Source organism: Anabrus simplex, chromosome 5 (genome assembly GCF_040414725.1).
Source record: "Anabrus simplex isolate iqAnaSimp1 chromosome 5, ASM4041472v1, whole genome shotgun sequence".
Classification (NCBI taxonomy): domain Eukaryota; kingdom Metazoa; phylum Arthropoda; class Insecta; order Orthoptera; family Tettigoniidae; genus Anabrus; species Anabrus simplex.
Window position 1 is genome coordinate 5772282 of NC_090269.1, and position 17962 is coordinate 5790243.

General features: G+C 39.5%; 1 protein-coding gene across 2 annotated transcripts in view; it reads right to left on the minus strand.

The window, feature by feature from the left end:
* Fem-1 (protein fem-1 homolog B) overlaps positions 1 to 17962 on the minus strand; it is a 79553-nt gene that overhangs the window by 12585 nt on the left and 49006 nt on the right. For both annotated transcript variants that reach the window (XM_067146734.2, XM_067146732.2), the window contains exons 3-4: positions 1484 to 1849; positions 640 to 832 (exon numbers count right to left, since the gene is read on the minus strand). In XM_067146734.2, the coding sequence (XP_067002835.1) occupies positions 640 to 832; positions 1484 to 1849 (559 nt within the window). The remainder of the gene's footprint in view (positions 1 to 639; positions 833 to 1483; positions 1850 to 17962) is intronic.

Here is a 17962-nt window from a genome sequence, read left to right on the forward strand (position 1 = left end):
AAATGGGGAGGAAGGGACTCTAGGTACAGCCGCAGCATCTGCCTGGTGTGAAAATGGGAAACCATGGAAACAGTGAGGTATCTCCTGAATGCAAGCTGATACAAATGCAGCTTTTACTAATGAACCCTCTGCCGCATAACAATAGAGTATTGTATCCACTGTTCAGCCTTACATCTCTGTGAAAAGTGAGCAGTTTATTGCACCCTGGTAGAAAAATGTCTTAACAATGAAACAAGCACTGGAAGTTACAGCAAAATTTGCGAAGGGGGAGTTAACTGCTAAGCTGGTGGCAAATTATGGAATTTAATAAAGAATTTTGTGCCAAATGGTGATAGAAGTAGCAGACTTCCAAAACATAAAAGATGCAAAGTCCATTTTTCAATATAAACTCTTTCTTTTAAAATACCCTCCCCTATGTTGACAATACGTTTTTCACTGAATTTCTTTGATTATAAGGAAGAACATGAGGCAGTAGGCTAGACATGGTTTCAATTTGGTGGCAACTGTGGGGAGAAAGCCTATGACTTTGCAAGTGATGTGCAGGTTCCCTGCAAAGAGCCCACAAGATAATTTCTACAAGTCTTGCATTTATATATAAGTTCATGAAATGAAGTACAAGAAGAAGGATAAGCATTATACCTCATCTCCATGGTGCGATGAAGATACTGATACGCCAGTTCAAGACAGTAATTGTCCTTATCATTCGCATATGAAGCTCCAAGTAGTTCTAATGCTTCGATCTTTTCTCTCCTCAAAACCTCTGGTCGTGTTACAAGATATTCAACAACGTCTGCTCGTGTTCGTTCAGCAGCTGCAATTAGGGGACTCATACCTGTTCAAAATAGGGAATGGCTTTAATTCTCATTGACACACACTATATATAAATATAAATTTAGATATCAGTCTAGAAATATTGATTTATGAATCGTACAATCTCCCTCAATTACCCTACAAATCTTCACAATTCTTTTCCTTTTTTTTTTTTTTTTTTTTTTTGTATTGGTATTTTCAGGAACAGGAATCCCTTCTCTTCTTACAGAAAACATAACATTCCAATCTCTTCAGAATTCAACAACAAAAATAAATAAAACACCCGTTTGAGCAGAGTTCAAATTCTACAAAAGGTAAATAATAATAGCTGAAAAAAGTCCAACAGGACAGAGATCCATTCAACATAATCTGACCACTGGTTATATACTAAAGTGTCTGTATATTAAATGTTACAACTAAACTGAAATACCAAATTTGCCTGCATTTAGATCACTCAAGTCTTCTTAGGACAGGATAACCCACCCGAGTGGCTGCAGTTTGGTTCTCTTAATAATAATAATAATAATAATAATAATAATAATAATAATAATAATAATAATAATAATAATAATAATATCTTCACTTCTACAGAAAAATAGAGACTAACACCAAACAGTTTAATGGGAAATGCAGAGAAAATAAGAAACTAAAACGCAGGTCAATGAATACGCACCATTTTCGTTTTTCGTAATGCGAGCCCCATGTTCGAGAAGCTCTTTGACAATATTTACATGACCACACTCGGCAGCGAAGTGCAGAGCCGTTGCTCCACAATGTGCCTTCTCGTCAGGATTCGCTCCCTTCTCTAGAAGAAAGCTAACTACATCTAAATGTCCTTTGTATGCGGCTATCATAAGACACGTATTGTTATACTTGTTGGCTATGTGGATGTCCGCACCATGGTCACATAGATACTTCACGATATCTAAACGACCATCAAAGCAGGCAGCCCGCAGCGGAGTTGAGTTAGTCTTGGTTGGATGGTTCACATTGGCACCGGATTTCACTAAAGTTTTCACTACATCGAGATGACCAGCGCCTGGAAAGAAAAGAAAATTCAGTTAAACTAAAAACACTAGAACTACACAATTTTTGCGCCCAGATCTCCTTCCAATACAAAATGTACTTGGTACTATAGGGTTAGTAAAAAAATGGGTTGTCTGTGTTCGCAGTGGGTTTAGTCCATCAGTGATGTCGGCCAAGGCAGACAAGCCTCTCTAAGTGCATTATTGGTCTGAACTAAACAATTGCCAAAATTGCTTGTAGACAGCAGTGTGTGAAAAAAGCCATAGATTATAACACATCTATTCTATTCCACGGGTGTTTACGTACAATTCCAATACGAGAGTAGGATCAGAGAATGCTGTTAGGAAATTATTTCAAGAAAAATTCCTTAATAATGGAACTCCAACAAGTTCTACTATGATACATACATACTGGTTAACAAATTTTGGAAAAGGGGGGTGCTTGTGACAAGCCATGAAGACGACAACACACAACGCTCACAGAAGAAGTTCTAGAGGACATCAGGCACCGCTTAGAACATCTTCTCGGGGTCTCTCTCAACAATTGGGAATTTCCTGAAGCTCTGTACGAATGGTCCACTATCCTGATCTATCTCCACGAGGCTATTATCTTGGGGGGCAGGTAGATCTCTTTGTGGATCTGTGTGTCAACCTCCCTCAGTCTCCAGAGAGTTGTTTCATTTGCACCTGCTGTTAAGCAACACTCTCGCAGGAATTGTAGTTACCTTTTGATCGCATTACTGCTATACAGGCTGAACGCATATTCAATAAGGTGTCATTTAGACAGAAATCTAAGTTCCTCCAATGACTAGCTCAGAAACAGGCGGTCTCTTGCACGAACCCGGATGCTAGTAAAACTGTAGTCAATCTTTCCAAGAACCCAAACAGCAGTTCTAGCTAGGGGGTCTTAATTTTGCCGTTGCTCCCTCTCAAAAATTCCCACTGAGGGGTTACTTACTTCTGTTGAGGCAGCCATCCCCAAACTATCTACGGATGAGGCTGAGAAATGTGCGAGACTCATAAGGTCCGCTGTTGTACCTGCGCCCAGTTTAACAAGAGGCAAGAGAAGAGCTCTAAAGGAACTTAGAGGTGATTCTGAACTGACAATTCCCTCAGCTGATAAGAATAATGAAACAGTGGTTATGGACACTGACAAGTACAGTATAAGAATAAGGGTACATTTATGCTGCAGCCTCGCTGCTCGATGTTGGGTGATGATGAAACAAACCAATGGACCTCAATCGGTGCTTTTACCCTGGAGCCCGGCATATAGCTGCGCTGTTAGCTGCTATCCTCGCCACATCCATGTCTCAAATACGTTTGATTTTCGAGCCTGGCTCATTGCCGGCTATCCTGTAACTTGGACTGTGATTGATTCTTTCAAGGTCACCCGCTCTCCCACTCTTCCTCTCTTCGCAATGCATAGGTAAGAAAGAAATTAAAGATCAAGTCCCCACAAAAACAGTTGAATAGGCAATATAAAACAATGGGGATAGGCACTGTAAAATTCAGAAGAAGTAGAAGGTAAGTCACCTAAAAGAAGCAAGGCGCAATCTTCTGAACAGCAGCATAGCACATGCAAAGTTTGGCATTGTCTCAATGTTTACGAGAAGCGGAGAACAGTTAAATGAGCCAGCTTATTCTGATGATGACCCGGATTGAGGTCGAAACTGGTACCGCTTCCGCTTGTAATTAAATAGGAATGTAACACTATATATATATATTTCGTATGGCATGAGGATACATTGTTAAAATTTGGTTATTAACAAATATGTACAATTACATGAAAAACAGTTTCATCTATACACACAGAACAAGTACGTAATAAACAAACTATATTTATATATACATTTGAGCTCATCAATATCTGCATTGCTGCTAAAGCTGAATGTCCAGTTTTGTTAGCCAACTCACAGCTTCATCACTGGCCTCGTGGACATCCTTTATTGTCCCACTGAATCTTCGGAGTGAGCACTCTGTGACGATATGTTGAACGGTCTGAGGCACGTCAGACCAGTCGCAATAAGGATCGCTGGTAATCTTCCACTTGTGTTTCCAGTAGTTGGATCTGCCATGTTGAGTTCTGATCCGATTAAGCGATGACCAGATTTTTCTGGGTAAGTTGAAACCAGGAGGCTGCATAACTGGATCCGAAATTAGACCTAATCTCTCAGGGTTTGAAGCTGCCCACCCATCGCGCCAGGCAGTGTTAGTATGAAATTCATCTTGGGCTAGCCTCTTTCCTAGTAACCAAGAAGGGTTCCTAGATTTCAGCCTGAGATCTTCAAGTAGGCAGTCTTGATGTATTGGTAGAAGAGGATTGTCACAGCATTCAACCCATTCTTTCTTCAGTGCCATTTGTCTTCGGAGATGAGGAGGTGGAATATTTGAAAGAACTGGTAACCAATCCAAAGGTGTGGATTGGATGGTTCCTGACATAGTTCTCATTGTATCGTTTAACTGAGTGTCTATCTTCTTTGTATGGGCACTGTTGAGCCATACTGGGCAGCAGTATTCGGCTACTGGGTATACTAACGCAAGTGCTGTAGTTCGGAGGGTGGATGCAGATGGGCCCCAGCTTGTTCCTGTGAGTTTGTGCAGGATGTTATTGCGGGTTTTGATCTTGGCAGATGTTTTGCATACATGTTCGCTGTAAGTCAAAGATCGATCCAAGGTAACGCCTAGATATTTTGGATGAGGACTGAACTTCAGTATGACCTCTGAATTGAACCTGAGGGACATAACTGGCTTGTCTGTTGCTCAAATGAAAGCAGCTGACCTCTGTTTTTGTTATGTTTGGTTTCAGTCGCAAGGTTTTAAAATAATTATCAATTCTGCAGAGATCTTTAGTGAGTGTGGTTTCTGCTCCAACAAAATCACCAGACTGGGCTGCCAAACAGATGTCGTCAGCGTATATAAACTTCCTAGCATTAGTTGAAGGTAGATCTGCTGTATATACGTTGAAGAGCAATGGGGCCAGTACTGATCCCTGTGGTAATCCGTTACTCAGTTTGTAAGTTTTACTTATGTTGCCGTGTAGGTGTACTTCAATCATTCTATTAGCCAACATATTATTCAGCAGGGTGGCAAGTGTCTTACAAGGGATTAACTTCAGGAGTTTGAGGATCATTCCTTTTCGCCAGACTGTGTCATAAGCTGATGACAGATCTACGAACACTGATACGGTCTTCTTTCGATCTTGAAATCCCCTCTCAATATGGGTGGTTAGGGCTAACACCTGGTCGGTACAGCTGCGGCTTGGTCTGAAGCCAGCTTGTTCAAGTATGTGCTCTAGGATTTTGGCTGAGATTCTATTGTATATTACTCTCTCCAGTAGTTTGTAGCAGACGCTTAAAAGGGCTATGGGTCTGTAATCTTCTGCACTGTCTCCACTTTTCCCTAGTTTAAGGATTGCTACTATTTTTGTTCTTTTGAGTATTGATGGTAATTGTCCAACATGTAAGATATTGCTGTAAAATTTGGCAAGCCATTCGGTTGTTCGGGGGCCACAATGTATAAGGAATTCTGGGTATATTCCATCCAATCCGGCTGCTTTACCTGACTTTATTTCTTTTAGCGCAATTGAGATCTCAGCAGCTGCGAAATCAGAGGAAAACTGAGAGACTGCTTTGGCCTGGGTTAACCTCGATTTTAGCTCTTGTTGAATTCTTTTTGACTCTTTCTTATTTGTGCTGACAGGTTTTCTTGTCAGGCTAACTAATCTGTTTGCCACCTCGTTTGGTTTTATCTTAGAGCTCTTGGGACCGAATTTGGGAGTGCTGTTGCCAAGTTTCCTTAGAAGTGACCATGCTTTTCGACTAGAATGTTGAAAACTCATATTTTCCATGAGATTGAACCATTTTTCTTTTCTAGATGAATCTAGAGACTGGATCAGTTCATCTGCAATTTCAGGGTCACTGCTGAGCATATATTCCTCGTATAGCTCTTTGCATTTTGGGTTCCATCCAGGAATATAATCCTTCCTGTATCCTCTTGGGATATGCTTTTTCGTGATGGCGGATGTTAGTTTGACAAAGCGCTCGTAATTTCCTGTTGTAGGAGGAATCCACTGTACATTATGTTCCAGTTCGCTGGTGAATTCAGACCAGTTGGCTTTGGAAAAATTCCAGCGGGGAAGCGGGACTGATCTGATGGCAGGTATTTCCAGGCCGACTTTGACAAGCACTGGTCTGTGTTGGCTTCGGGGAAAGTTGTTCAGAATTTTCCTAGTACAATATAGAGGTCTTCCAAGAGAGTCTTTTGATACAAAACACAGATCAGGGTTATAGTCCTTATTCCATCTGGTAGAGTGGAAGGAGCCCTTTTCTTTGGCATCAAACCACAGAAAAAGATCTTCGTCATCAGCCCATTCAGACACATCTTGTCCCTCTTTGTTGGTATAGTTATAACCCCATTTAGTGTTCTGACTGTTAAAATCGCCAAGGATTATGGCTGGGTGCTGTATATTCAGGATGGTCTCGTTTAGGCTCCAAGGTTGACAAGGTGGTTTGTAGATGTTTACAATTTTTGTATTTGCAATCTTTGTTTTAGAGCAAAACATGTTGTTATCAGTACTTGTGCTTATTATTTCAGCTTCCTCTATATCATTTCTTACATATGTTGCTGTTCCGTACTGTTTATGAAACGTTGCATTGAGCAGATTGTATCCGGGAATCCTACATCTGGCATAAAGCTGGTCTTGGTTTTCACAATAGGTCTCCTGCAATAGAACAATATCCACCTTGTGATTAGTCAGTATTTTTTTTTAGATATTCACATTTTGGTCGACTTGCTCCTTCGATATTGAGCTGCAGAATGTTTAGAGTAGGATCGTGATTTTCAGTGGGGCTCTGAAAAGGGCCATTTACGATTTTAATAATTTTTCTCGTATTGAGTTGATGAATCCTCTGAATTGCTGGGATATCCACAAAGAAGAGCTTTGGGTCCAGCAGCCAAAGTTGTTGCTCTCTTAGCACCACCCAGGGGTCACGTGTAGGGTAATATGAGGTTAAACCTACGGACGTGTAGCAACGAAAAACCCGCTCTAAAGATGGCTGACTAAGTAAGGGCAGAAGGTGTCAATAAACAATTTAAGCTCTGTGGCCTAGGCAACGCATAAAATGTAGGGTAGAGTTCCCATCTGCATCGTGGTTTCCATGGCTGTGTAAAATGGCCGACATTTAGGGCAGTAAGAGTGATAGAAAAAAAGGAATTCAGAAAAGAACAATTAACTGCCCCTCTGACTAGTGTTTACTATGCATGGATTGTAGGAAAACAAGATGTCTGACACTTAGGGCACATAAATATATTAAAAATAAGTACTTAATATTGCTTGTAACAGAATGCATTCACAAGATAACACCAACACATAGACATCACATATAAACACACCACGGATAGCTCTTAAAACCACAACTGAGGCATTAGTTCTTAATAAATCCATAAACTTCTCAGCACATCTTTATCTGATATTAATTCAAGGCCCTCTGGTTGATAGCTCGTATTTATTTGTATTGAATAGGTTGCCATTAATGCTTTCATGGCCCGTACTTATACTTATACTTTTGGGCTTGTACCGTGTCAAGAAAATAAGGTGAAATTCTTAACGTTTCGCAGAAAACTGTGCTCTGCGTCCTCGGAAAAATTCTTAACTGTCCACGAGAAAGGCTTCTTAAACAATGACAGGTTTGAATTTGGAACATTATAATAGAAGTAGAAATGGAAATGGTGCGTTCATTCACCATCAGATGGTCCCCAGGACGTGGCACAACGCTAGCGTTCGAAGCGGAAGCTGACCGAACTATCACAATCAGACTAAGCGGTTCACATAACCTTATTTATTAACCCTTGAACCAGTAGTTGAAATAGCTCTAACCGGTGGGTGTGCACCACAAATTTGCAGTACCTGATGTATGTCACTTTGACAGATGTATTATTCACAGAATATGCACATATAATACACCAAAACATTCAGCATGAACTGGACTATTTGAAAAGTTGTTTGCATTTACCTTCAATGTAATAGTATTTTTATTTTCCGCCCCATTAAATGCCCCCTCAAAAAATCAAGAAATATTTTTCACTTAGACATCAAATATAAATAACTAATCTCCTTTTCATAAAATATTTAAAATATACATTTTGTAGAGAAATTAATTCCGATTATAGGCATGCAAATTTTAAGTGAATAGCGTTAATACTTCAGGAATTATTCAATAAAAAGTACGGTATTTCATAGAGCTCTAACCGGTGGGCGTTCATAACCTACGTCAGGTGGCACAACACCTCCATTCTGCTGGAGTAGGCCTTAAATTTCCAGATGCATTTAATTCAATTACAATATCTCCATCATTTAAATCCGAAAATGTAGCCATCGTGTGTGCATAACACACAGTAAACAATGAAAGCAAGTCACAACAAAATCAACACGTGTTTCAAAGCTTTGCGAATTGCGACCTTCAATTGTTTCAAAGATATCGCACAAAAATGGATGTATTTAACAACGAAACCTTCCACATTCCAAGGAGAAAACATGCCTGGCTGAATGCTGCCATCTAACAGAAATATTCACAACTTCTTCTAGCTGTATTTACTGGTTAAGTGGACCTGACGATCTATCGTCAGCGGCGGTTGAGATAGGCGCACACCTGCCGATCTATCATCAGCTACCGGTTCGAGGGTTATTTAAATTTCATAGCAATTTTAGTGGCGGTGCCAAACACAATATAAAAACCGTTTGGCACTGCCACTAAAACTGCTCACAGTCTGAGTAAAACCAAGGACAAATTGTCCTTACTTTTACATCCTGGGGTATACAAAATTCCCTGTACGTGCGGCAAAGTATACATCGGCCAAACATGCCAGTCCATTGGTACCCGTATCAAAGAACATGAACCTGACAAATCAGCAATAGCTGACCACGCACTATCGTCGGGTCATGATATCATGTTCCAAGATACTCGAGTTCTTACCCACACTAAACACTACAGGTCTAGGATTATACGGGAAGCTGTGGAAATACGTAGAAATCCTAACAATTTCAACAGGGACACCGGCTATCAATTAAATAATACCTGGTTGCCAGCCATTAGGAATTTACGTAGGTAGTTACCTTCCCTGCCCCTTCACTATTGTTATTTCGTCTCGGTGTTTTTTCCAAATTTGTACGTTCCTCGTCACCAGATGTTTCATTCCAGGCTTATGTCTATGACTTACACGTTATGTGAACTGCATAGTCTGATTGTGATAGTTCGGTCAGCTTCCGCTTCGAACGCTAGCGTTGTGCCACGTCCTGGGGACCATCTGGTGGTGAATGAACGCACCATTTCCATTTCTACTTCTATTATAATGTTCCAAATTCAAACGTGTCATTGTTTAAGAAGCCTTTCTCGTGGACAGTCGAGAATTCTTCCGAGGACGCAGAGCACAGTTTTCTGCAAAACGTTAAGAATTTTACCTTATTTTCTTGACACGGTACAAGCCCAAAAGCCTATACAATATCATGTCTATAAGTATGGGCCGTGAAAGCATTAATGGCAACATCTAAGTTATTATCATCATCCCTCATTCCTCTTCCTAAAAATGAATATTTGCCCCAATTTGTCCTCTTGAATCAAAACTTAATGTTCATATTATGTTCTCCACTGAGAGCTTGGTAGAGCAGCTCATATCCTTATTCTCAAGTCTTCCCAGCCCAGTGATTCCATAGCACTACTCTTTTGTCAGAAATCGCCCTGCTTTCCTTTGGGTCTTTTCCAGGTTCTGAATCGAGTAATCCTGGGGGGCACTGGAACAATATTCTAACTTATTTATTTAGCGTATGATGCTACAGTTGACAATCGACTATGTACATGTTCTTGACACAACCCCTAAGTACCCTCATAACCTTATGAAGAGATCTGTAAACTTTATTTACAACCTCACTAACCCAATGAAGATCCTTCCTTATATTAACACCTAGGTACCTACAGGGGTACCCTGAGATACTTTTGCCCCAACAACATAGTAACTAAAACTGAAAAGACTTTCTTCTTGGTGAAACGTACAACCTGACTTCATACCATTTGCTGTTCATCTCACAATATTGTTGAGCTCTTTTCGCACTCACTAACAATCCTCCGTAATATTTTACTCTATAGAGTACAACATCATTTGGAAAAAGCCTTATCTGCAATTCCTGTTACAAGGTCAGATAATGTTCACCTATTTTCTAGAAATCATGCCATCCATTTTGTCTATTAAAATAGCCCCCATCTTCATCAGTAGTCTCCAAAGGTCTACCCTATCAAAAGCCTTGGATGGGGTCAATAGCAACACAGTCCATTTCAACCTCCTGAATATAAAATATTTGCTATAACCTGCTGGAATCCTCAAACTTGAGCATTACCTGAAGAACCTTTCCTAAGCCTGAACTGTCTTCTATAAAACTAGTTAGTAATTTCACAAACATGTCATGTCAAAAATAATGCTTACATACAAATCATGTCAAGCTGACTGATCTGTAATTATCTGCTCCATGTTTATAACCCTTTCCTTTGTATACTGGGGTTATTATAATAACTCTCCATTCATTTGGTATAGCTCTTTCATGCAAATAGTAATCAAGTAGATATTTCAGATATATTACTACATCCCAAGCCATTGTCATTAATTTACCCCCAGAAATCCTATAAATTTCAGCTACCTTTCTAGCTTTCAACTTTTGTACCTTTTCGTTAACATTTTTATTGTAATAGGAATGGCAATGTTAAAATTTTAATGGGGGATTTCAACGTGCAAATTGGGAAGGAACGATGGTTTAAGAACATCGTTGGCAACTACCCTGACCACAATAGAACATATAGAAATGGCAGCAGACTTGCTGATATTTGTGATGACTTCGGTCTTAAACCTATGTCAACTCATTTCAAAAGACATCCCAGGAAAAAAAAACTTGACATTCTCCATGAGAAGATCTTGGTGAATTTCAGTTGGACCACGTTGCGATATCGAAACGGATTATTAGAGAAATTATGAATGTAGAAGTAAGAAAAGGAGCCAATCTTGACTCGGATAAGTTAAATCAAAACAAAGCAACATTTCAAGACATTACAGCAAAGAATAGCAGAGACGTGGCATGATATCCATGAAAATGTGGCACATACTGCAAAAGAAGTTGCACCCTTACGAAGGAGGCATAAGCATTCACGGTGGACTGAAGAATGTGATAAGGCAGTCGAACAAAGAGCGGCGGTCTTTAAAATAAGATACGCAAACAAAACAGAAGATAAGCTCTCAGAGTACAAAGAAGTGCGGAAGCAGATTGCAAACACCATGAAAATGTGGCACATACTGCAAAAGAAGTTGCACCCTTACGAAGGAGGCATAAGCATTCACGGTGGACTGAAGAATGTGATAAGGCAGTCGAACAAAGAGCAGCGGTCTTTAAAATAAGATACGCAAACAAAACAGAAGATAAGCTCTCAGAGTACAAAGAAGTGCGAAAGCAGATTGCAAACACCTCCCGTAACACCAAAAGAATCAAAATCACAGAGGAAATCAAGAGCATTGAGCCAGAATTCAAAAGGAACAGCAGAAATTTTTACAGGATCTTCAAGCAGCATGTAAATGGCTATCAACCACCAAGTTTGAACTTCAAGAGAGATGATGCTATTTTTTTTGCTAGGGGTTTTACGTCGCACCGACACAGATAGGTCTTATGGCGACGATGGGATAGGAAAGGCCTAGGAGTTGGAAGGAAGCGGCCGTGGCCTTAATTAAGGTACAGCCCCAGCATTTGCCTGGTGTGAAAATGGGAAACCACGGAAAACCATCTTCAGGGCTGCCGATAGTGGGATTCGAACCTACTATCTCCCGGATGCAAGCTCACAGCCGCCCGCCTCTACGCGCACGGCCAACTCGCCCGGTAGAGAGATGATGGGTAACTGGCAGTTAACAATAAAGAAAACTGCGAGATCCTAGCCAAGTACTTCAAGGCACTGCTTAAATGCAAAGGACTCAGAGAAAAAAGTCCGAGAATAATTCCAGAGCAAAGAAATAATGATTCAGCTGAACTTCAGAGGATAGTTGAGGAACTGAAGAATAACAAAGCTGCCGGGGAAGACTCAATCACAGCAGAAATGTTGAAAAGTGGAGAAATTACCATTAAAGCCCTATGTCAAGAGATGAAAATATCTGGGAAACTGGAATAATACCTAGTGAATGGACAAAAAGGGTGACAGAACTGACGTCAACAATTATTGTGGCATTTCTATCATACCTAATACTTACAAGGTACTCTCCAAAGCACTGCACGCTAGGCTAGTAGAGCAAGTAAATCATCAACTGACGAATATCAAGGTGGATTCAGGAAAGGGAGGTCCTGAGTTGAGCAGATTTGGTGCTTGAAAAGGATACTGGAAAATTATGTCTTTAGAGATCTGGTAGTGGTCTTCGTCGACTTTAAGAAAGCCTATGACTCGATTGACCAGTAAGTATTGATTGACATCTTGATCGAATTTGGAGGAAACTGTAAAACAGTAGAAATTATCAAGCAAACTAACACAGATACATTCAAAAGTAAAATACATGGGAGAACTATCCAAAGAGTTTTTAATTAAAACTGGCATCAGCCAAGGTGATGGACTGTCCCCTGTTCTCTTCAATTGCGAGTCAGAAAAAGTCATCCAAGAATGGGAAAATGAATTAGCCAGAAAAGGATTACTGAACGAAGTTCACATTGGAGGCTCAAAAAACAGCATGAGAGTCAATTGCTTTGCCTTCGTCGATGACCTGGCAAGCCGTAGCTTTTTGTAGGACGCATGTCCTGTACAAGAAAAAGGCAATTTCAAGGAAAGCTAAACACAGTGATCAAACCCGAGTGTCTGTACGCAAAAGAATGTCTCAGAATGAGAAAAGGGTGGACTGAGAGAAGCAGAGAATTACGAGTGCAAGATCCTTCGCAAAATAATACGTCCTAAGACAACAGATGGACAGTATAGACTCCGAGGAAGAGAAGAACTATACAGGGATAACGAACGGCTGATGAAATCAATAAGGAAATGACGGCTGAAGTTCTACAGACATCTCTTCAAGATGGATGCAACCCGACTAACGAAGCAGATTTTTAATGTGTTGGACAACAGACCTAATGTCTCGGATAATGGTTCAAGGAAGTAAGGAAGGACCTCAAGAGCATGGGACTGAATCATGAGGACATCTCTAACCGATCAAAATACAGATAAGTGACCAACAACGGCTTCCACGATGAGCAAAAGCAGAACAATGGCTGGGCAGAAGTGACAAGACAGGCGGCCAGAGAAAGAATGCAACGTTTATGGGCTGCAAAAAAATAAAATTTCAGTACCTCACTACTATAATCAACTCTACCTGAATATTATCTGCATTTCTTTCTTAACATACTGCTGACTGAACACTTGTATATACCGAGCTCGATAGCCGCAGTCGCTTAAGTGCGGCCAGTATCCAGTATTCGGGAGATAGGTTCGAACCCCACTGTCGACAGCCCTGAAGATGGTTTTCCGTGGTTTCCCATTTTCATACCAGGCAAATGCTGGGGCTGTACCTTAATTAAGGCCACGGCCGCTTCCTTCCCACTCCTAGCCCTTTCCTGTCCCATCGTCGCCGTAAGACCTATCTGTGTCGGTGCGATGTAAAACAACTAGAAAAAAAAAAAAAACCCACTTGTATCTTCTGTAAATCCTCACATTACACCCTTAGTCATTTATGATTCCTGGAATGTTCTTGTTGGAAACTGTTTCTGCCTTAAAGTACCTATACAATCCCTTTCATTTTTAACTAAAATTCATATGATTGCCAATTATGCTTGCCATCATGTTCTCCTTATCTGATTGTTTTTGCTAAATTTAATTACCTAGTAACATTCTTGAATCTCTCCTTACTTCCATTACCATTGCTGACTATTTCTTTGTAGTTGTCCTGCACCTCCTTAAAATTGTTATTTCTCGTTATAATAGAGGGGGGGATGGACTGGATCCCAGTAATTATTGGGGTATATCTCTGCCTGATGTTACTTATAAGATTTGATCACATGGGTGGACTAACGACTTAAGTCAGAAAATAAAGTTCTGGGAAAAACACGATCAAAGTTTTAAAATCTCTGTCAATCGAGCACACACACACACACACACACACACACACACACACACACACACACACACACACACACACACACACATATATCGGCTATTATTTCGAAGTTATATTACTAGTATAATTCTTTCCTAGGGTTAGTAGGTAATTACTTCAACTCTAAATATTGTTTATCTAGTACACATGTTTAATCACAAAACACACGTCTTAAGTCGTTAGTCCACGAACATATTTCAAACCTAAGTTTCTGAGTTAATGGGTCTGTGTTCTAACTCTTAACTGCATATTTTATCTAAAAAAGTTTAAATCATAACAATCATAACAAAATATAGCAATCATAACAATCATAACAAAATACACTTCTGCAATAGAACATTCATGAAAAATCCATATTTACTTCTTTTTTTTTCAGTGCATAAACAAACGAATCACTAAAAATGACTTAAATATTATAGAGAAATATGTTGGTAAATAATAGATCATATGGATGCAGTGTTCATTACAAATCTGATTCATTTTCTCCACTGTCACTTACATATTCTTCTATGATATAGATGTTGATTCCCATAGTGAACATGAAATATTTGTCCTGAATGAGTAAATTTATAATACCAATCTAATGGTCTGTTATTGGATATTATAAATTTTCCAGCTAACTCATTCTTGGTTGCCTGCGTTTCGCCCTCATGTGCTAAGTTGGGCTCATCAGTTGGTACTTAGCACACCACCAAAGACGCAAGGCTAGTGCATACCGTGGAGGCCACTGCACAGGCTACTTGAAGCCACCAGCAGTGCCAATGCACTATGAGAGACTATGTCCCCAATGTGCAAGTAACTACGCCTGCTTTAGAGAAATTTCGAACGTTACATAGAAGTCCAAAAAGATTGAGAACCCTAGTGGAGGGTACACGAACCACTGGAACATTACAAGAGAAACATATCGATCACTCCCGAACCCTAATGGATCATACATAAACCAAACAACGGTCACCTGCAGTCAGTTCAGTACTTCAGTCTCCCATAGTGCATTGGCACTGCTGGTGGTTTCAAGTAGCCTGTGCAGTGGCCTCCACGGTATGCACTAGCCTTGCGTCTTGGTAGGTGTGCTAAGTACCAACTGATGAGCCCAACTTAGCACACGAGGGCGAAACGCAGACAACCAAGAATGAGTCAGCTGAAAAATTTATAATGTCCAATAACAGACCATTAGATGGGTGTTATATTCGTCTATGTCATTAAAGTCATCAGAAGGCACACCAACAACAAATTTCCTCAACCACTATAAATTTTCTGGAGTCATAAACTTGAGCAGAGACAAAACTTCATTCATTTTTACCACCTTCAGTCCAGGAGGTAACACTTTAAGTTTAAATCCTCTTTTTGTTCAATACGAGTTCTTTTCTTTGCAAAAACATTAAATGGCTGTGATAATAAGCTACTGTAAGTTTCACACGATTAAAAGCTGAATGTCGCCTGCAAGGAAACATCACGGTTGGCCATGACAAACAGCTTTGATACCACACGCCATGTTCTCTAGACTAACAACTTAAAACACCATATTGTAATACTTGCCTCTAGTTCCATTTAGGATCGTCAGAGACAAACTATTTTTTTATGGATATTAAAATAGACATCGGGGATTCAGAAGTCATAATTTTATCTAAAATTATATACACAAGAATTCAGCAACAACTTGACCAGAAACTGGGAGAATATCAGGGAGGATTTTGACCAGGACAAAGCTGTCCCGATCAAAAAATCAGTCTTAAGTGGATCATGAAACAGCATAGAGTTTGAAACAAGAGATTAATCATCACTTTTGTTGATTTCAAGAAAGCTTATGACAGTATTCATCGTGAGTCACTACTAAAAGTCCTTAAAGAATTTCGTTTACACCAAAAACTCCATCAGTTTTATTGGAACCACACTTAAGAATACTAAGAATAAAGTCAACTTTAGAGGTGAATTGTCTGAGCCATTTGAAATCCACACTGGACATTGACAGGGAGATGGACTCTCATCATTACTGTTTAACTGTGCCCTATAGAAAGTCATGCGAGAATGGGTAAAGAAATGTAATTCAAACATCAAAATAGGCAGAAATATCAAACTTAATTGCCTAGCATTTGCAGACGATCTTGCATTACTAGCAAGTAGTATGGAAGAAGCTAAATTTCAAATTGAGGAACTTGAGAAAATTGCTGCAAAAATCGGAGTGCAAATCTCATTTGAAAAGACTGAAATGATGCCGACCTTCAGAATTGAAACACCAGCTATTCACCTAGAAATGGCAAACAAATTAAGATTGCGAGTAAGTTCAAATATCTTGGGGAAATTATAACCTGGAACACAAAAGAGAAAACATCGATCAACAGAACACCTAAACTGAAAACAGCATTGCGAATCACCTGGCCAACTTATTTTAAAAAATCTCTCCATGAATGCTAAATTTTGACATTACAGTACAGTTGTAAAACACGAAGCAATTTATGCTAGTGAAACACTCCTCAAGTTGAACACTAAATCAACAACTGATAAATTGCAGAAAGTAGACAGAAGAATCAGAACAAACATCAATAAGAAACACTAAACTGATGGCCAATGGAGATTATTACCTAATGAAGTGGTATATCGTAATAGTGAATCAGTAATAGATACAATGCAGAAAAGGAGAATTCCCTTTATTTGTCAGGTATTCAGACTGCCGGTAACCAGACTAGTGAATCATTATTTAGTTACTTCTTGAAAAATAAAACAAAGAACACCTGGTTCACAGAGATCATGAATGATTTAGAAGAATTAAATGTATCAATTCTTCAGAGAAGGGGAGAGGATTCTAAGGAATAAACACTTACCATTCAAACTCATAACATTTGAAAGAAAAAAAAAGCATATAGCTTTTAGTTCCGGGAGTATCCAAGGACATTTTTTGGCCCACCAGGTGCAGGTTTTTTGATGATGATGATGCTTGTTGTTTAAAGGGGCCTAACATCTAGGTCACTGGCAAATAGCAGCAGCAGGTTTTTTGATTTGATGCCCGAAGGCGACCTGCACGTCGTGATGAGGATGAAATGATGATGAAGATTACACATACACCCAGCCCCAGTGGCAGCAAAATTAACCCATGATGGTTAAAATTCCCGATCCTGCCGGGAATCGAACCCAGGACCCCTGTGACCAAAGGCCAGCATGCTAACCATTTCCAAAAGTACACCATTACTGAACAACCAAAGGGCAGCCAGGTCCGAAGTTTTGGGAGTGGAAGAAGAGGCTGAAAAGCTGACTATTTAATACTATTAGGCTTTAATGTATATGACGGATTAAAGTGCTCCTATGGGGGTGTAAATTATGTAAAAATAAAATAAAAATAGAATGGGTCTTTTTTATTCCTTACGAATATTCCTATAGAATTCTACGCCACAAAAGCTATGACATCTAATGAATAGAAAAGCAGTAAGTATGAACTGAGGCATACGGTTGCATGCGGTGCATGGATTTCACTTCAAGGTGTGTACGAATATAAAATTCCATGACCCAACCCCAGATTGCAAGTGTAAATGGTGTGGGGGACAGTGTGACAGATATCACACTCTAGTATGTAATAAAAGGACTATATCAATAAGACAACTTTGTAGTGAGTAATAGTAGAATTGCATTAACATGTATCATGCACATTGTGCGCTTTCTATTTAATAAATACAAGTCTTTTCCATTCCTTACCACATTTAAAGGTACATATCTGTTTTGACACTCCTCAACAAATGCTGTAAGGGAAGACATGGGTAATTACAGTCGTATGTTTGATAGCACTATCTTCCATAATTTCCATCAAATCTAAATAAAACTTGGAAAACTCATTTAAAATGACCGAAAGAGCTGCTGTGAATGCTTAAGAGCAACTGTGGTAATTTTATTTCCAATTATTGAAGTATTAATTTCTTCATATGCCACTTATCTTTTGGTACACATTTTGAGTAAGTTACAGCATCGAATGTAAAATATATTAACAGTCTACA